The sequence below is a fragment of the Sorex fumeus genome, unplaced genomic scaffold (assembly GCF_029834395.1).
Source record: "Sorex fumeus unplaced genomic scaffold, SorFum_2.1 ptg000006l, whole genome shotgun sequence".
NCBI classification, from domain to species: Eukaryota; Metazoa; Chordata; class Mammalia; order Eulipotyphla; family Soricidae; genus Sorex; species Sorex fumeus.
The window spans coordinates 27,104,468-27,123,129 of record NW_026606063.1 but is presented as its reverse complement, the minus strand read 5'-3'; the positions used below and the strand labels follow the sequence as shown (position 1 = coordinate 27,123,129).

At 53.5% G+C, this 18,662-nt stretch overlaps 1 protein-coding gene and 1 non-coding gene across 2 annotated transcripts; both read left to right on the top strand.

Annotated features, from left to right (window-relative positions):
* Positions 1–1,261: 1,261 nt before the first annotated feature.
* Positions 1,262–12,365, top strand: KLF11 (KLF transcription factor 11). Its single transcript, XM_056125839.1, has 4 exons — positions 1,262–1,433; positions 3,916–4,185; positions 6,133–7,075; positions 11,202–12,365. Exons 1-4 carry the CDS (start codon positions 1,392–1,394, stop codon positions 11,480–11,482), a joined length of 1,536 nt encoding a protein of 511 aa, XP_055981814.1. The 5' UTR covers positions 1,262–1,391; the 3' UTR covers positions 11,483–12,365.
* LOC130038196 (U6 spliceosomal RNA) lies at positions 5,824–5,927 on the top strand. Its single transcript, XR_008794614.1, has one exon. It is a non-coding gene; the product is annotated as a U6 spliceosomal RNA (small nuclear RNA).
* Positions 12,366–18,662: the final 6,297 nt, after the last annotated feature.

Genomic DNA, 18,662 nt, shown 5'->3' with positions numbered 1-18,662 from the left:
CTCCGTTCTGCAAACTCCATTCTTAAGAAACTGAGACTGGGGCAGGGAGATAGTTCAGGAAGGAAGACGCTATAATTTTCCTCCCTTATCTCATCTGAATGAGGGACAGCCCTGTCCCCTCTTGGGGTCACTTCTGTGGGGGCAGGACTTATCTAGCTCAAAGTACAACCTCCAAGGTGCCCGGATCACCTACCCTGGGTTTTCATGTGAAGAAGATTTCTCACTGCAGAAATTCTGCACATTGCTGCACCAACCTATACCCAAACTCAGCAATACGGGGTGGGGTGCTGCCAGAATGAATGAAGGATTGTCCCAAGATTTCAGGTGGGTGTAAATAAACCTGATCCCTGCTCTCCAAGAACCCGGAGTTATGTAAGTGAACAAACCACACCCAGAGAAGCACGCAGTCCAGGTAAAAGGGAAAATAAGGTGTGACTGAGGCATCTGTGAGATCCTCTCATGCAGGCCTGAGGATCTCCCGGGCAGGGATGGTGACTCTTCCACAGAGGTGGGGGAATAATCACCATGCTGTATTTTTGGAGATTACCAATCTCAACTCCCCACCGGAAGTGCTTGGGAAGAGAGTCCGTCGCAGATCGGAGCCTAGAAGCTGGCCCTGCAGTAAGGAATGTCACCTGCATCTACTGCTAGGAGCTACACGAAACACTCCGATCTGCCAGCCGTCCACTCTTTCTGGCCGGCGAAAAACTCCTAACAGCCAAAAAAGGTATATTCGGGAAAAAAATCGAAAATAAGCAAGAAAATACGGTTGGGGCCTTCAGAAATCCCTTCCACTGCATGGATCCACTCGCCTGGGGTCTGCGTTCTTGCAGACTGCTGGAGGCCCCTTTAATCCATCGGGTCCTCCTCCTTCCCAGCCCACTCCCGCCTCGGGGACATCCCCGGCGACAGACGCACCGCCCCCACCGCGCCCGCGCGCCCGCCGCAGCGTCGCCGCCGAGCCGCCGCCGGGACCTTTCCCCTACTTTCCAGCAACCCCCCCCTTCAGGCCCCGCCCCCTAGCCCGGCCCCAAACACGTGCCGCAGCCCGCCCGGCCTGATCACGCCGCGGCCAGGCTCCTATCACGCGGCTCCCCGCGGCGCCCATTGGCCGGCCGCGCGCAGGCCGCACGCGGATTGGCGGATGGGCTTCCGGCCCCGCCCAGGCGGGGCGCGGTGTATTTTGGTTTGCCTCCGCGCCCCGCCCCCGCGGCCGCTCCCTCCGCGGCCGCCCCGCCCTCCCGCGCCGCGAGGGCCGCGCCGGGGCACAGCCGCGCGGGCGGGCGGAGGCGCGCGCCGGTCGCTGAAGCTCCGGGTCGCCGCCGCCGCCGCCCGCCGCGCACCGAGCTCCCGCCCCGGGGCCGCTGGGTGGCCTCCAGGCCGTTGGCACTATGCACACGCCGGGTTCTGCGGGCCCGGGCGACGCGCGCGCGGTGAGTAGCCGCCGGTCTCGGCGAGGGGCGAGGCTCGGATGCACCGTCTGAGCGAGGCCGGGGCGCGGAGAAAGGGAAAGGGGGTGCGGGCTGGGGAGGGTGGTGGTCGGCGGCGCAGGAGGGACCCTGCTGCGGCTGTCTGGCCAGGGTCCGGGGCGATCCTCCGAGCGGGGAGGGGAGGTTGCGGCGCGGGGGCGGGGAGGGGGCGTGTGCCCCGGGCCGCCCCACCGCCGTACGTGCAGCTTTGTCTCGCGCTTTCGCCGCGCCCCTCCCCGCCGGCCCCGGCGCGGGGCTATTTCCAGCCATGACGTCACCAGGCCCCGGGAGAAGGCGGCCGTTGGGCGGGGCGGCGCGACCGCCGGGAACACGGGGGGCGCAGGAGCTCCGGGGGCGCCGGCGACCGGGAGAGCCTCGTAAGAACGCCGTGGCGCGGCCAAGGCGGGTGGCAAGGCCGCACGCGGGGGGCTTCGGGCAGAAACCTACGTGGGCGGGGCCAGGGCGGGCCGGGGGCGGGGCCAAGGCTGGCGGGAAGGTGCGCGCAGGGAACTAGGCAGAGGCTTGGGGGGCGTGGCAGGGGCGGGGCCAAAGCTGGCGGGAAGGCCGCACGCAGCGAACCGGGCCGGAGCCGCTGAGGGCGGGGTCATAGTGGGGCGGGGTAGGGGCGGGGCTAAAGCTGGCGGGAAGGCCGTAAGCAGGGAGCGAGCAGTTGCCGCTGGGGCGGGGCGGGACGGGGGCGGAGCTAAAGGTGGCGGGAAGGCCGCTGGGGGCGGGGCCGAGCTAAAGCTGATAGGGGGCGGGGCTAAAGCTGGCCAGGATGCGAGGCGCAGGAGACTGGCCCTGGAAGTTGCGAGGACTGGCCGGACAGGCATGTGGCAGAGCTGGTGGGCAGCTCTTGGCCTTGAAGTGGAGGGGGTATGTCCTCCAGTACCTGAGGGCCACAGCTGCTGTGGGAGAGGTTCCAGAACCTTCCCTTCCCTCCCACCCCATTGCTGAAGTCAAAGCGCTGTGACCCCACCTGGCTCTAGACAGATCAGGCAGTGTTCTGTGACCTCACAGTTCCCTGGGCCGGAAACTGTCAGACCTTTGTTACCTGCCTAATGAGGACCAGGGAGTGCTGCCTGAGCAGGACGGGGTTCTGTGCTAATGAACACTGTGTGAAAGCATGGTTCTCTAAGTGCTCTAAAGCTATCTTTGGGGGCCTGGCACAGTAGTACAGTGGATAGGGCATTTGCCTTGCACGTGGCCGACTAGGGTTTGGTCCACCGAGCACTGCCAGGAGTGAGCCCTAAGTGCAGAGCAAGGGGTAATGTCTGAGTACCACCAGGCGTGGCCCCAAACCCAAAAATAAAGTAACATTTAAGGAGAGATGGTTCGTTCCAGTTGCTTACCCCATCTCTGTAAGATCAAGAGGGGGTGATGCACCAGGAAGAAATCAGTGTTCTGGACCAGGGAGGACCTTAAACATGCTGCCACTCTAGCACCACATAAGGACTCCCTGAGCACAGAGCAGAAATAATCCCTGAGCACTTGTCCAGTGTGGCCCAAAACCAAATTGTTATGCTTCCCCACTCACCAGACGCCTGGTGCTGTGGGCAGTGGCTTTGTGTTCTGAGTTTGGGGAACAGCCTCAGATTAGCACAAGTGCTGCAAGGGATGGGGGTGAGGGTAGGGGGTGATTAGGAGACCCCTGACTTTCACCAAACTTGAGAAGCCCTCTGGTGTGCTGTCCCTAGTGCTTTGTGGCAGCCTCCCAGATGGCTAAGAGCCAGTGTCCCCAGAGAGAGTAGGACACTAGCAACTCTAGCTTGCACCTCTAGAATTGAAGTTCTGTAAATTATTTACTGAAGGAAGCGTGAATTTCATAACCTCGTTGAAGAATCCATTTTCTGAACCAGAAAGATACAGTGGTTTGGGCACTTGTACTGTAGGGCTGGAGCGATAGCACAGCGGGTAGGGCGTCTGCCTTGCATGCAGCCAACATGGCCGACCCGAGTTCGATTCCTCCGCCCCTCTCGGAGAGCCCGGCAAGCTACCGAGAGTATTCGATATGCCAGACACAGTAACAACAAGGTCTCCAATGGAGACGTTACTGGGCCCGCTCGAGCAAATCGATGATCAACGGGAGGGCCTTTACCTTTACCTTTTACTGTAGGCTGCTGACCAGAGTTTGAGCTAAAGCACCCCGTTTGGTCCCCTGATCCCCCACCAGGAGTGAACCTTGAGCACAACCAGGTGTGACCTAAAAACAAAAAAAGGAACAGGCTTTCTGTGCATACCACTTCCCAGCCAAGTCCAGCCCTTCTCCCTCCTTCTCACACCGGCACTGAGGTTGTCTTTTACTAGAGCACAGAGCACATCCTGCATGGGGTGAAGGGGGGGGGCGTTTCCTGTGAGTCCCTGGAGTGGATGATGATCCACTGCCCATCTGGGTTCCTGTCACTGTGTTGGCTGGGATTGAGAGGCCCTGTCATGTTGCCTCTAGGTGGAGATCATGGACATATGTGAGTCCATTCTGGAGAGGAAGCGGCATGACAGCGAAAGGTCTACCTGCAGTATCTTGGAGCAGACCGACATTGAGGCTGTTGAGGCCCTTGTTTGCATGAGCTCCTGGGGTCAAAGAGCCCAAAAGACTGAGCTCTTAAGGATCCGACCCCTCACTCCGGTCTCCGACTCTGGGGATGTCCCCACTGGTGGGCACGTGGATGCAGCAGCAGCCGAGCTACCAAAGGACTTCCATTCTCTATCAACTCTGGTAAGAGGGTGCAGGAGAGGGGTACTTGTGTCGTAGAGAGGCCCAGAGAGCCCAGAGGGTAAGGCATTTGCCTTGCTCACTTGCCTTCCCCGGTTTCATCCCCAGTATCACCAGGAGGGACACCTGAGTACTGTCCATGTGGCCCAAGCCCCTAGATAGCTGTGTAGATTAGTTGGAATGCAGGCAAACTCTTTCATACCCTCCCCTTGTCCAGGTACTGTTGGTGAACACTTGCTTTTTCCTCTTATAAATAGGCATTTCACGGGCCAGAGGGATCGTACAGCAGGCTGGACACTGGCCTTGCAAAGTGGTCAACACAGTTTTGATCCTAGTACTCCAGATGGTCTCCCCTGAGCCTTGTTAGGAATAAGTCCTAACTTAGAGCGTAGCTGACTGTGGCTGTGCTCCACACTTTCATTTCTCCAAAAATGCACTTCAAGAGCGAAAGTCGACTGGGTGAGAGCGACAGGCTTTGTTGAGGAGGATGGAGGAGTGGAACTTTGCCATTACCCCGATGATTCAGGACAGGACAGGGTCAGGGTGTGTGAATGGCAAGCAAAAAAGTCATGTGCTCTGGCACCAGGCTTAGTTGGACTGAAATTACTGGCCTCTGTCTCTCTGTGGCATGCAGCTTACTTTTGTGAGTTTTTGAGCAAACACTTCTTGTTTCCTTAACATTTTTATAGTTATAAAATTGCTGGGGAAAATTGTTCTCGGTGGGGAAAGTTAGAGAGCTTTCAGTTGCTGGCAAAAATAACAGTTAGTCTGAACTAGAAGCTTACACTGGAAGCAGAATACAGTAACCAACAAGTGAGGGGTGTGGCGTAGATCAGAGAAGCAGTGTGCCTGGCCTCACCCCCCAAATGATTGCCCATTGAGCCCTTTCACCAGGAGGGTAGAAAGACCAGGGGGTTGCTGGGGAGCAGGACACGGTGAACTTTAATTCGAACAAAACTGCCGATCAGAGCTTGGCCTTTCAGAGATGGTTCTCACAAATTCTACCATGCATTTAGCATATATCCCTCAAATTTAATTTTTAATCATTTGAGAATCAAAAATTGTTGTGAAAAGCTCTCATTTTCAACGTAATATTATTCCTTTCTTTTGTAGTCTTTTTTTTTTTCCCCTTTTTGGGTCATACCTGGCAGTGCTCAGGGGTTACTCCTGACTTTGCACTCAGGAATTACTCCTGATGGGGCTCGGAGGACCATATGGGATCATATAGGATGCTGGGAATCAAACCTGGGTCGGCTGCATGTAAGGCAAACGCCCTACCCGCTGTGCTATCGCTCCAGCCCCTCTTTTGTAATCTTGATGCTAAAATTGCTCATCTCAGTAGGTGTGTGGGCCCAGAGCAGCGCATATCGGTGCTAATGGATGGGCCCAGCAGCAGGACTAGAATCAAGTACCTCGTACGTCCTTGAACTTCGTGGGTGTTCCTAGGAGCAGGCTTGGAGCAGTATTTTCTAGATCTTCTTAAAGCAGCAGATCAAAATAAGTCCCTTTTGAAATTTTATTTAGCACCAGCTCAGCTCTGGTACTGCTTATGGCCTCCTGGGCATTTGTCACCAGGAGTGATCTTTGAGCATCACCAAGTTTGGCCCTAGCCGCCTCTCCCAGCAACAGAATTACCTTCGTGTTTGCTTCGGCAGTTCACGTACTAAAATTGGTGCCATACAGAGAAGATTGGTCTTGTCCCTGCGCAGGATGATATGCACGTTCCTGACACGGTCCATATAAAACACTTGCCTTTGAAGCTGCAGAGAGCATGCCAGAGTTGCCTTGCGCTCGGCCGGCTGTGGTTCCATTCCCAGACCCCATATGGTCCTCCCAGTCCCACCAGGAGTAAGCCCTGAGTACTGCTGGTGTGACCCAAACCCTCCCCTCTTGCAAAAGGTACAGATTAACCCAGGCAACCTTTTCACACAGAACTTTTCTTTTTTTAAGTGCATGACTCCTCCCCAGAGCCCTGACCTCATGGATCCTTCGATGGGAACACTTGTCACTTCCCAGATAACTGATTCCAAAGCACGCTTGATCGTAGCCACGCCCTCAGCCCCCAGTGGGCCAGCTAACATGCAGAGCAGGAGGGCGGAGAAGGGCCTGCCTGCTGTGAAGCCGGAGCCACGGGAGCCAGCCGTGGGCCCCACCTGCGGGGCCACAGTGACAAGTGTCATCTGCCATACTACGGGGAACCCTCCCGCCCACATTCCTACTGCCCAGGCTCCAGACCACGGACAGTCAGACAGCAGAGAAGGGAAAACACGGTTTCTGGGACCTACAGAAGCTCTGCAGGACGCACCCCTCATGGACAATGTGCTTGCTGCGGACTTGGTGTCCTGTCAGCCCTGTTTGCACAAGTCTGGTGGCCTGGTCCCTGCTGACAGCGGCCACCAGCTAGGGTGGCCTCTCGCAGTCAAAACCTGCTCACCAAAGAATTCCGAAAGTGACTTGCCCGGGAAGGCCGCTCCTCTGATTTCTGTCCCTGTCCCCAACCCTCCTGTCCTTTGCCAAATGATCCCTGTGACTGGACAAAATGGCCTGTTATCAGCTGTTTTGAAGCCTCCTCCCCAAGTGTCAGCGGGGACTGCCAAGCCCATCCTGCCCCAGCCGGTGGTGGTGGGCCCCTCTGTGCCTCAGGGAGCCGTGATGCTGGTGCTGTCCCCCGGAGCCCTCCCCCCGCCCGCCGCCTGCCCATCGGCCCTGATGGCTGTCGGGAGCCCCAAGTTGCTGCCCCTAGCGCCTGCACCAGTGTTCATTGCCTCCAGTCAAAACTGTGCCCCTCAAGTAGACTTTTCCAGAAGAAGGAACTATGTGTGCAACTTCCCAGGCTGTCGGAAAACGTACTTCAAAAGTTCCCACCTCAAGGCTCATCTCCGCACTCACACGGGTGAGTAGGGGGCAGGTATGGCTTGGGGAATGTTCCAGCTTATGCTTGGGAAGTACTGGAGCTGCCTTTGGACCCGAGGGGGAAGCAGGAGAACCACCGGGGAAGGTGTAAATATGGTCATTTTTCTTCGATTCTTAGAGGCCTCTGTAGTCGTGCAGTGATTGGGATTAACAGTACAACCGTCAGTGATTTTTTTTTTTGTAGCTTGCCATCTGCTCAGCCCAGAGATAAAGTACAGTATCGTTTTGTGATGTGATCCTCTGTACAGCGGCACTCTTGTGACGCCCCGCCTCTTTGCATCTCATTCGTCCTTTGCATTTTTAGAATATTTGTGTTGGCATTCCTTCGTATCTTAATATTTAACTTAAGTTTATTACGGGCAGAGGTCTCCTCAGAAATTGCAACAACTTAGTGGCTTCTTATTGTTTCGATCAGCTTGTCCTGCAGAATTTCTGTAGTGATAGAAACATTTCTCTGTCAGCATAATTGCTAGGCAAACATGCTTGAAATGTGACCACGTTTCAAGTGGGAGAGATAGAGTTTATATTTTTCTTAAACTTAAATTGATCTAGTGGCGGGACCAGGGCGAGAGTACAGCAGGGCATTTGCCTTGTATATGGCCGAGTCAGGTTCAATCACCGGGACCCCGTGTGACCCCGCCCCCCCAGGAGTGAGTCCTGAGCGCCACCAAATGTGACCCCAGAACAAAAACAAAATTTAGTGATGATCCGGTATTTAGCCATAGTCTGTCGCTGTCACTGTCCTCCAGTTGTTCATCGATTTGCTCGAGCGGGCCCAGTAACGTCTCCATTGGAGACTTTGTTGTTACTGTGTTTGGCATATCGAATACGTCACGGGGAGCTTGCCAGGCTCTGCCATGCGGGCGAGATACTCTCGGTAGCTTGTCGGGCTCTCTGAGGGGGCGGAGGAATCGAACTCGGGTCGGCCATGTTGGCTGCGTGCAAGGCAAACACCCTACTGCTGTGCTATCGCTCTAGCCCAGCCAAAGTCTAAGGGGTGCATAATAGAGTGGTCTTCAATCTCTGGCCCTTGGGCTGGTGTCAGTACACAGGTGTAGGCCCACTGGTCTGCTCGCCATCTCAGCCCTAGCACTGGCCTGGGGACCATACGCAGGACAGGTGCCCACCCGCAGAGTGAGAAGGGCGGAGGGTGCTGCCTAATATGCTTCCTGCGTTGGTGGATTAAGGGAGAATTTCTCAGATATTTTCTTGCAGTCCTGTTCTTGCGATTTTCTTTCTGTTGCTTTGGTTTTTAGAGGTCTGATTTAATGGTCTACTTGGTAAGTTCACCTTTCAGAAGTTCATACACATGCTATACAGATGTCACTTGCAGTATGAAGCAGGGTCTAGACTTAGGTAAAAGGGGACCTTCTGTTCTCCGTTGAGGAGTCGCTATCTGCTTCAAGGGATGAGGCCCCACGGCTGCCTGTGAGCAATGTGTCTGTTTGTACCTTCTCTCTTCCACTTATTGACCCTCTTGAGGGAGTCTTTCCCAGAGTTTTTGGTGTTTCCTGATCTCCTCCTTCTTGGACCCTAACGGCTTTCTCTGTTTCTCACCATATTCCCACTTTGGTTTTAGTAATTTCAATATCTGTCTGCTCTCAACTCTTACTGGCTTTACTCTCTGGGAGTCTGACATAGTCAGTGGTTGCCGTATGTGTGCAAGCTGGCCAGGGTGGAAGTCCCGGTGTGATGGGCCCCCTGATCAGGCAAGGTCTACTTGTCCCTAAGCCACTGCGGTCACACAGCCCTACAGAGATTATGGAAGTTGGGCTGTTCCACCAGTTCCCCAGTCAAGAACCCACAGAAGTTACAGAATTGGGTGATTCAGTAAACACTTCCAAGTTTCTCAAAACACTTGAATTCAGCCATTAAGATTAAGAATCAGTTTCTTTAATTTTTTCTTTGTTATTTAGATTTTTGGGGGTCAGACCTGGCTCTGCACTCAGGACTTAATCCTGGTGTTGCTTGGGAGACCAGATGGGATGCCGGCCGGGAATCAAACCCAGGTCAGCAGCGTGCAAGGCAAACGCCTTACCCTCTGTACTATCACTCCGGCCCCCAAGAATCAATTTTTTAAGCCACTTATAAACACTTAACTGGAGTTTTCATAAGATACATTCTTATTTTTTTTAAATTTTTATTAGTGAAACACCATGAGGTTGTAGACTTACAAATTTTTGTGCTAGGGTTTCAATTATACAGTGATCGAGTACCCATCCCTCAACCAGTGCCCATTTTCCACCACCACGGGTCCCAGTATCCCTCCCACCCCCCATCCCCCCATCCCACCCTGCCTCTGTGGCAGGGCATTCCCTTTTGTTCTCTTTCTCCTTTTGGGTGTTGTGGTTTGCCAAAGAGGCATTGAGTGGCAATCATGTTTGGTCTATAGTCTACTTTCATCATGCTTCTCCCATCCTGGGAGGATCCTCCCAACACTCTTTATTTGGTGCTCCCTTCTCTGTCTGGGCTCCTTTTCCCTTAGCATGTATGGCTGGCCTCCAAACCATGGAGGAAACTTCCTGGTACTAATCTTGGCCACTCTTGGGTGTTAGTCTCCTATTTTGTTACTTTATGTTCCCCAGGTGAATGCAGTCTTTCTATGCATAAGACATATTCTTGAGTGTTATCTTTAGTGGGAAAAAATTTTACTACAGTAAGGGGAACTGAGTGGAAGCTATGTTTGTGACATGTTGAAAACATGCCCAACACTTTATAAATCCAATACAAAGGAGTGTTCATCTTTGTCCAGCACCTGGCCATCCTGGTGCACTGTCCAGAATGGACAGTGGACAGAGGCTCTCGGGAACAGGTTGGTTAGCCTCATATATACCTCCTGATTTCTCTTGAAATCCTGAAGTTCAGAATGCTTTTTAGACTGTTCATAAAAGACCGTTGTGATCTTGAGTTTTCCTATTATTTCAGTTTTGAAAAACAGGATATTCTGTTGGTATCTCCTTAGTACTCATTCAGAATCACTTATTTGCCACCTACCAGATGAATCATTTGCCTTTTGGGGGCTCAGATACACGAAGATGGGTGAATTAGTCATAAACCCTTCAGAAGATGACCACGTGATGGTAACAGTTCTTAACATAGTCCCCTTAGCAGTCTGGGAGGATCACAGCCTTGTCAGGAGTCAGGACTTCTTGGGGCCGGAGCGCTATACAGTGGGTAGGGCACTTGCCTTGCACACAGCTGACCTGGATTCATCTCCTAGTATCACATATAGTTCCCCAAGCTCCACGCAGGATTGATCACTTAACTCAGAGATAGGAGTAAGGCCTGAGTATCACCAGGTGTGGAAAAAAAAAAAGATTCAGAGTTTTAGGCTATGGAAGAGGGAACAGCACATCTTCCTCTCATTGCCTCAGTCTGGCCGGAAAGGCCAGCAGGGCTTCAGTGCCCCCTGCGGGAAAGGCTCCACAGCTCACTGCGCTCAAGGGAGACCAGGAGCCTCAGGTGCTCTGGGGCAGAATGGCACAGTTGGCCTAGAAGGGGCCTGTTCCTTGTCTAAACCGCCTTGTCACTTGCAACAAAACATGACGGTGGAGGTAATGATTTTGAGAAGTCTCACGTGTCAAAGTAGGGACTTCTATTTTTTTGGATGTGCTTCCTGAGAAGGGAAGGAACCATTTCATTTGAGAATAGTTCCCCTGCCCCAAACAACAACAGTAGGTTTGTTTTCATTTTAAAATATCTCTAGGGGCGGGAGAGCGAACTTGGCAGACTGAGCACAGGCTCTGCATGCAAGGGGCCTGGGATTGGTTCCCAGCACTGCATGTCCCTTAAGCACTGCGGGCAGAACCCCCACAGGCTGGAGTGTAGGTTTGCCCACCAGAGCCCTGGGTTTGTCCCCTAGTGCCGAGTGCCACCAGGTGTGCTCAGAGTATGTTCTGAACAGTCATCCTGACATCCCATACGTCTTGACGTGCCACATCTCAGCTATGGCAGGAAGAAATCGCTCTGCTTTCAGATAGCCTGCAGAACAGTAAGATGGCCTTTCTTAGATTCCGATGAGTAAACACTTCAAGTAACGTAAAACGGCTGTCCAGTAGGATGCTGAGTGTGTGTTTTCTTTAACAAGTGGTGTTCTCCGTTCTTAGGGGAGAAGCCTTTCAGCTGTAGCTGGGAGGGCTGTGATAAGAAATTTGCTCGGTCGGATGAACTCTCTCGCCACCGCCGAACTCACACAGGGGAGAAGAAGTTCGCCTGCCCCGTGTGTGACCGGCGCTTCATGCGCAGTGACCACCTGACGAAGCATGCCCGGCGCCACATGACGACCAAGAAGATTCCCGGCTGGCAGGCGGAGGTCGGCAAACTGAACAGGATCGCCTCGGCCGAGAAGCCGGGCAGCCTGGGCGCGGGTGCGCCTGCCTCTGCCTGAACCACCTCAGATCCGCTCTGCGGGGACTCAAACTCGCGCTTCTCCTGGAACGTTCATCTCGGGGGCTCAGGCAAAGTGGGAGCTGGCTCTGATGAAAGTATGTTCACTTGTTCTTTTCCGTTGGGACCCTGTTCAATATCGTTTATAGTTTCAGAAGTTTTGTTGTTTTTTTTTAAATTTTTTTTTAAAGAAAATGGGGGGAAAATTGATAATCTAAATCACCAGCATTCATATAACCATTTTGGCAATAAAGTTTACAAAATCTGGATTTTTACAATGTTTCTATTCATGTTTTGTAGAAGTGAAACAGGGTACTGGTTTTTATACTGTTTTATAGCAAAAAAAAAATATTTATATTGCTGGTGTTCAGATCACCAATTTCTAGGTAGGTAATTTTACAATCTTTGTTTTAATGTTAATAACATTTTTATAACCTTTTTGTAAACTTGGCATATTAAATCAGAAAAGTAAAAATCACACAGTTTTAATTAGGCCTTTTAGAGCTCAGAATTTTCTAGAATCAGAACTGGTTGAGTAGGGGCCTCTTTGAAGTAAGTGGGGTGGGGTGGGAACTTTGTAGTGAGCTTCTTCGTAACATTTTCCAAGGAAATTCCAGGCAGACCATTCCTTCAAGGCGATAGCCCAAGGAATTCCAGTGAAGTGGAGCTAGTCACCTGTGCCCGTGGTGTGACACGTGAGGGCCGCTCGCCGGAAGAGATCTTCAGTATGTGCTAGGTGACCAGTGAGCAGGGAGGCCGTTGAGAGTCAGACCGTGCTCTGGCGAGGCGGGCAGCGTTTCTTTTCCAGGGAGCAAATCCCTTTCAGTTTCCTGTTTGTACTTCATTCACCAGAAAAAAAAAATCATATAAGCACTCGGGCTTGATTGCTCTGTCAGTTGGCTCCTCTTGCTGTGGCCTTTTCCATCACATTCTGTGGTTAGAGTGGCTTCTCAGAGAACAGTACGTCCTTGCTGTTGGGAGAACTTGGGCTTCGCTGAGGTAGGACATACCTGCAGACAGTCCTGCTCCATGTTTCCATGCTTTGGTCAGACTTTACGTGGCAAGTGCCAGTTAGGCTGGCGGGCAGCAACGTTGCCCCGCTGCCCAGCAGTCAGTTCATCAGAAGGAACTAGTTTTGAGCAGTCGAGAATTGCTTAGAATGGGGTATTTTGCAGTCTTCCTGGATAACAGGCGAGGGGCACCACCTTGCCGCCTGCCCTCTTGGCACAGGCCTCGCTTACCAGGGTGCCACCTGGGCACGGGATACTGCTGAGACTGGTGATGGGGCAGGCCTGTGAGTGTGAGGCAGGAACAAGCACTTTGGGAGCCGGCCGCGGTCTTGACCGTGTAGTCTGTGTTGGCTTTGCCTTTTAGTTACTGGCCTCTACTTTATTAAAATAACCAGTGAAATACTGCATAAATTGGATTTGGGGGCTTGGGGGTCGAGATAGTACAGCAGGTAAGGAGCTTGCCTCGCCTGTGGCTAGCCCAAGATCGTCCCTGGTACCCCCTATGGTCCCTCAAACACCACCAGGAGTGATTGCTGTGTAGAGAGCCAGGAATAAGCCCTGAACATCGCCGGGTGTGGCCCCAAAATAAAAGACTAAAATGAAGTAAAATTAAATAGATCGAATTTGTGTTCAGGTCCGTCTAGTCTGATACAAACCTCACCTGCATGTTACGTCATGTCTATTAAGTTGCCCTTTAGTGTCGATTAATTGTCATACATGTCTATAATTGCCGTCTGTATTTTAGAAGGTTTTCACGATTTAATACAGTTGCAAGATAAGCTTAACTAAATGTATATAGTTTGTTTTCCCATCACCTAATCTTTCTCTCCCATTTCTATATTACTAAATTTGCATAAACATTTCTGATTGTGTTTGCCAGGAAAATGGCACCTAATTAGGATATTTAATTATGCAAAATAACGTTAGTCCTGCTGATGTTCTGGTGGATAATACAAAGCTTTGAATATTTGGTTGCTGGTTACATGGAACTCAGTTTTCTTGAGCCAGTGTTGTTTCTAAAGACTCGATGTGTTAAAAGTTGTTCTGAGTTATACTTCCATTTCCTGATTAGATTTAGAAATGCCAACTGTAAACAGCCTAAGTTTTGCCCTGTTGGCCAATTGAAAGATCATAGGTTGGAAACATTTTCCGTCTGAAAAATACTCTCCTGAGAACCCTTTGTGGCTTCTAGTTTGGGTGTGGGGTCCCTCTGCCGGCTGCCGTGCAGAGCCCATGGCAGACCCCTAGTGCACTTTATTGCCTGAGCAGTTTTGCTTGATCTTTTTTGACTTTGAGCCTTTGAAGTAATTTTAATAATAAATTTTGAAATGTTTCAAAATTATGTTTTATGTAACAGATCTAGACTTCTTATTTAAATGAATATGTGTGATGTAGCCTTTTTTTGTTGTTGTTGAATCACATAAAACTGTTTTGATTTGCAAACTGGACTGTGTCCTGTGTCATTTAACTGCCCTATAGTGTCTCAGTGACTTGGGGGAAGGAATCTACAAAATTCACTGTATATTGGCCAATCCAATTCTCTCGTTTTTTTCTCTGCTCAGCTTCTTAGAGGCCTCTTTGTTGCAGAAGTATGTGACGAGACTGCCCCACCGGTGGCGTGCTGGGGTGCCGGGCTCCCCCACCCTTGTGCTCTTCCTTGGCCAGGAGGTGAACCTGGGGCTGGGGGAAGCCTGTTGCCCTCCCCTCACCCCCCAGCCCACCAGGCACCTGCCACGTCATGGAGCCAGCCTTCACTCCGATTCTTGGGGTGTGTTTTCTCTGACTTCATCCGGGCTGGGGCTTTACTCTACACTCCACCGGGAAGCTGTTGTGGAAGATACCAGAGCCTTGTGGGTTCACTTCTCATCCCTTTTGGCGCAGCTTTGGTTTGGTCTCGTGGTGCCAGGGATGAGACCCAGGGCCTGGCCGATGGGAGGCGCAAGCTTCATCTCTACGCCACGATGCCAGGCTCGGGCCTCTTGGCAGCTTTGGACAAGTTGATTGCTCCCCCAGCCTGCCCTGCCCTGCCGCCCTCCTCTGCTGCACGTGTTCTCCTCTGCTGACCTCCCTCCCCCAGGGCAGGGGGCCCTGACATGCTGCTCACTCCCTGCTCTCCCTTCAGCCCCCCTTGGCAATCTTCTCCAGCCTTGTGGCTTAGTTAAAATCTCTTACCACACAGGACCCAGACCTCCCTGTACCTCTCTCCGGAACTCAGACATCTGTCTGTATGCTTGACATCTGTCCCATCAGCGTCTCGGACCCCCCATACTTGTTTTCCTCACAACCGATCCCCTGGTCTGAAACAAGAATTGCAAGTCCAGCCTTGTGCCGACTGGGGTGCAGAACCCTGGATCCTCACCCTGACCGTTTTCCCTGCCACGTCCAGTCTGTGTCGGTTCTGGGGGCTCGCTGCCTTCCGAAGCTGCCCCTCCTAGCATGGGAGGGTGATGGAGACACGGACGGAGTGGTGGCTGCAGCTGCGTGTTGCCAAGAAAGGCAGTCAGCCTTTCAAAGCTGTAGTTTCCAAACTCACAAAATGAGCCCAGGGACGCCAGGGAGCATACCTGGCTCGGTGTCTGGCCCTGTGTGTGTGTGTGTGTGTGTGTACAAAATGAGCCCAGGGACACCAGGGAGCTCTAGCTGTGTGTGTGTGTGTGTGTGTGTGTACACGCATACACATTTCCAGAGGAAGCCCAGGGACACCAGGGAGCTCTAGCTGTGTGTGTGTGTGTGTGTGTGTGTGTGTGTGTGTGTGTGTGTGTGTACATGCATACACATTTCCAGAGGAAATCCTTTTCGACCACAAAGAGCCAGGGCTCCTTGAAGAGTGGCTGTCTGGGGACAGAGAAATCACAGGATGGATTCAGAGTACAGTTGTGTGGACAGATGCCCTCACATGGGCAAAGGCTCATATGCTGGCAGCAGTCATTCAGAAGTACTTCCAGCCAAGTAACGTTACTTCAACTTCTGTCCAAGATGAGACCAGGATCCGAATGCACCCTCCTAACCAAAAAACCAGAAAACACCCACCCAGACAATATGTGTGGACCAAGAGTCTCCAAGGAATAGACCTTAGGTCACACCACGTTCATCTGTGAGAATCAGCGGGTTGAACCCTGGCGTCTCCTCAGCACGCTGCCTTGAGGTTTCCAGGTAGAAGTGCAGGGAGAGGGAGTCACATGGGACCCGGAGAGTCCCTGGATTGTGGCCACGGTGATGAGGGTCCCTGAGTACCAGGATGGTAAGAGCACAGCAGATTGCCGAGGAGGAGAGAGCCTGGACTCTGAGAGCTGAAAGTGGGGACTCGGGTGTATTCCACGGGGTGGTGTGCCCTACTCTTCCACTCCCTCAGCCCCAAAAGGTCCTGAGTGTTGCCCCCACCGCCTCCCACGTTAGGCAGTGGGGGGGGGGGGGGTTGTGTCTGCTGGATATACCTCCTCCGGGAGTGTCTGCCGCGGGCTGTGCGTCTGCCCTGGCGATGACACATCCTCACCAGTGGAGAAGTGCCCTGGCAGTGGGCGCAGCTCTGAAGAGAAACTCAGGCACCCAGGGGCTCCCTGGCCCAGCCTGGGACAGCCGCCCACCAAGAGAGGGATCAGTCTTGGGGGACATCAAAAGAGAGCTTAGAGGGACTGGAGCAATAGCACAGTGGGCAGGGCGTTTGCCTTGCACGCGGCCGACCTGAGTTCGATTCCCAGCATCCCATATGGTCCCCCAGCACTGCCAGGACTAATTCCTGAGTGCAGAGCCAGGAGTAACCCCTGTGCATCGCCGGGTGTGACCCAAAAAGAAAAAAGAAAAAAAGCTTAGAAAAGCACGCGGTCAAGAGCAGGGGGGCAGAGGGGACGAGGCCAAACAGGACTCCCTGGGCAAGAGACAAGAGGCAGTACAGCGGAGAGGGCTCCACCATGCATGTGGCTGACCTGGGTTCAGTCCCTGACAGGTCGTCCAAGCCCACCAGGAAAGATCCCGGAGCACAGAGCCAGGAGTAAGCCCTGTGCACCACCAGGTGTGGCCCTCAAGCCAAGGATAGGGCCCATGAGGAGGGTCTTCTCCTTCCCCCAAGGTCACACAATGTTCCTGAATGCCAAGAGGGAGGTTTTCTTATGCTTTGTAGCCTCAGCCCTGCACATAAGGACAGGGACTAGGAGAGATGTCTTTGCGGGACTTAGCGCTTTTCTAGACATTCCTGCATCAGACATTCCTCCTTGCCTCTATTTCACATGGAGTAGGAGCCACCAGGAGAAGGCCTGAAGCCGCAATGGCACCCAGCAAGTCCCCCACTGGCCCATGTCAGTTCTCCGCACATGAGCAATCCGGCCTGCACAGAGGAAGGAGCCCCGAGACCACAGCCAGGATGTCTTGGCGTTGAGGTCTGATTCCACCTAGACGTTGCCCGTACCTGGGACACCTTCCTCAGCATCTCCATCTCACTAAGACTTTTGTAACAAGGCTCCCACTGGAAAGTGCGAAGTTACCTTCTTTTTTTTTGGGGGGGGGGGTCACACCTGGCGATGCTCAGGGTTTACTCCTGGTTCATGCACTCAGGAATTGCTCCTGGCGGTGCTCAGGGGACCATATGGGGTGCTGGGAATTGAACCTGTGTCGGCCATGTTGGCTGCGTGCAAGGCAAACGCCCTACCCACTGTGCTATCACTCCAGCCCCCGAAGTTACCTTCTTTCCCTTGGAAGCCGGCTGACTGTGGCTTATGGGAACAAAAGGATGTGGGGTTGTTGAGGTTTTAGATCAGTAATTCAAAGTCCATTTCATCTGGTGGTAAATACGATTTTATTTTTTTACAAAAGTACTTAGGAAAATAGAAGGCGGGGAAAAAAAGCTTTCATTTTTCTCTTCTCAGAAATGGTCCGGGCTGAGATAAGAAGGTACCGAGCCTTGGCAGGCTCTGAGTCAGGCCTTTGGGCTCTGCTGCCCCCTCCGCTGCCTTTGCAATAGAAATCGGGGCTGGGGAGGTAGCTTCAAGGTCCCGAGAGAACGCCCAGCCTGCAGGAGGGTCCAGTCCTCAGCACCACGTGTGCCACCCACACACACGGCGCCTCGGAGTAGTGGCTGAGCCCTGCCAGGTGTGGCCCCAAATAAAACCTACCAGCTGTGCAGCATCTGCCAGAAGCATGCACTCTGTGCAAGCAGTGAGGATGCTGTAGAGAAAGAAACGCCCATTTGCCCGTGGTGGCAGCAGGCCAGCGGTCTGGGTACAGCACACGTGGTCGTGGCCATGCTCCTGAGGTGGACCAGGGCTTTGCAGGACAAGGGCTGACCATGCCTGAAAAGGGAGGCCACTGTTGTGCGGGGAGGGCGCTTGACAAGCTGCAGTCCCCTCCCGGGGAGCCTGCCCCCAGCCTCAGACGCCTGGTAGCACGTTCAGCCTGAGGGTCCACCTCCCCTTAGCCCCCCCCAGTCCCCCCCTAACCTGGCACGCCCCTAACTGCCAGCTGTTTCATCTCCTATGCCAAACCACACAGGTCCGGGGGGGGGACATTGGTCAGGCACCAGGCAGATTGCAGGTGACCCCTTTTCCCACGAAACCCGGGGCTCCCCCTCACCCAGGGGGCAGCTCTGTGTGGGGTGGGGGTGGCCGGGAGTCGGGGAAGCATGAAGCTCAGGGAAGACTGAAACCACGATCCAGCAGGCAGAGAGAGGGTGAGAGGCAGGCGCCCTGGCTCTGGATGGGAAAGAACCACACGCCAGCGTGATTGAATGTTGCCCACGGGGACCCCTGCTGGGCCGCTCCCTGGCCCTGAGCCCTTCCTCTGCCCTGTGCTCCCAGCAGACCCAGGCAGGGCTGGCAGGGAAGTTTGCAGAACAGAGGGCCTCTCTCTCCAGCTCTGTCTGAAGCACATAAGAAGGAAGCCCCCAGCCTTCTGGTTCCAGGCCACATTCCGCAGAGGGCCAGGTAGAAGGCAGGTCTTTCCCAGGCTCCAGGGGGCCCCTTCTCGGACAGGGACAGGGCAGTGAGCAGTGGGCTATGCTCTGCCCTCCTGCCCAGCTCTGCATGGCGGCGGGAGCCTCGACTGCAGCTGGCCCCCACCAAGCATGCACATTGGAAAAGGCCAGTCTTGAGGGACCGGCGCGGTGATGATTTGCTGTAGGCGTCTCATCCCAGAGTGCCGTCCCCAGGACAGGGACACCCCAGTCTGGTTAGTCGCACAGTA

Excerpts from the sequence above, each read along its gene's own strand:
- KLF11 (XM_056125839.1), top strand. The coding sequence starts at position 1,392 with ATGCACACGCCGGGTTCTGCGGGCCCGGGCGACGCGCGCGCG. Across the intron at positions 1,434-3,915 it reads GCCCGGGCGACGCGCGCGCG|GTGGAGATCATGGACATATG; the intron begins GTGAGTAGCCGC and ends TGTTGCCTCTAG. Across the intron at positions 4,186-6,132 it reads TCCATTCTCTATCAACTCTG|TGCATGACTCCTCCCCAGAG; the intron begins GTAAGAGGGTGC and ends TCTTTTTTTAAG.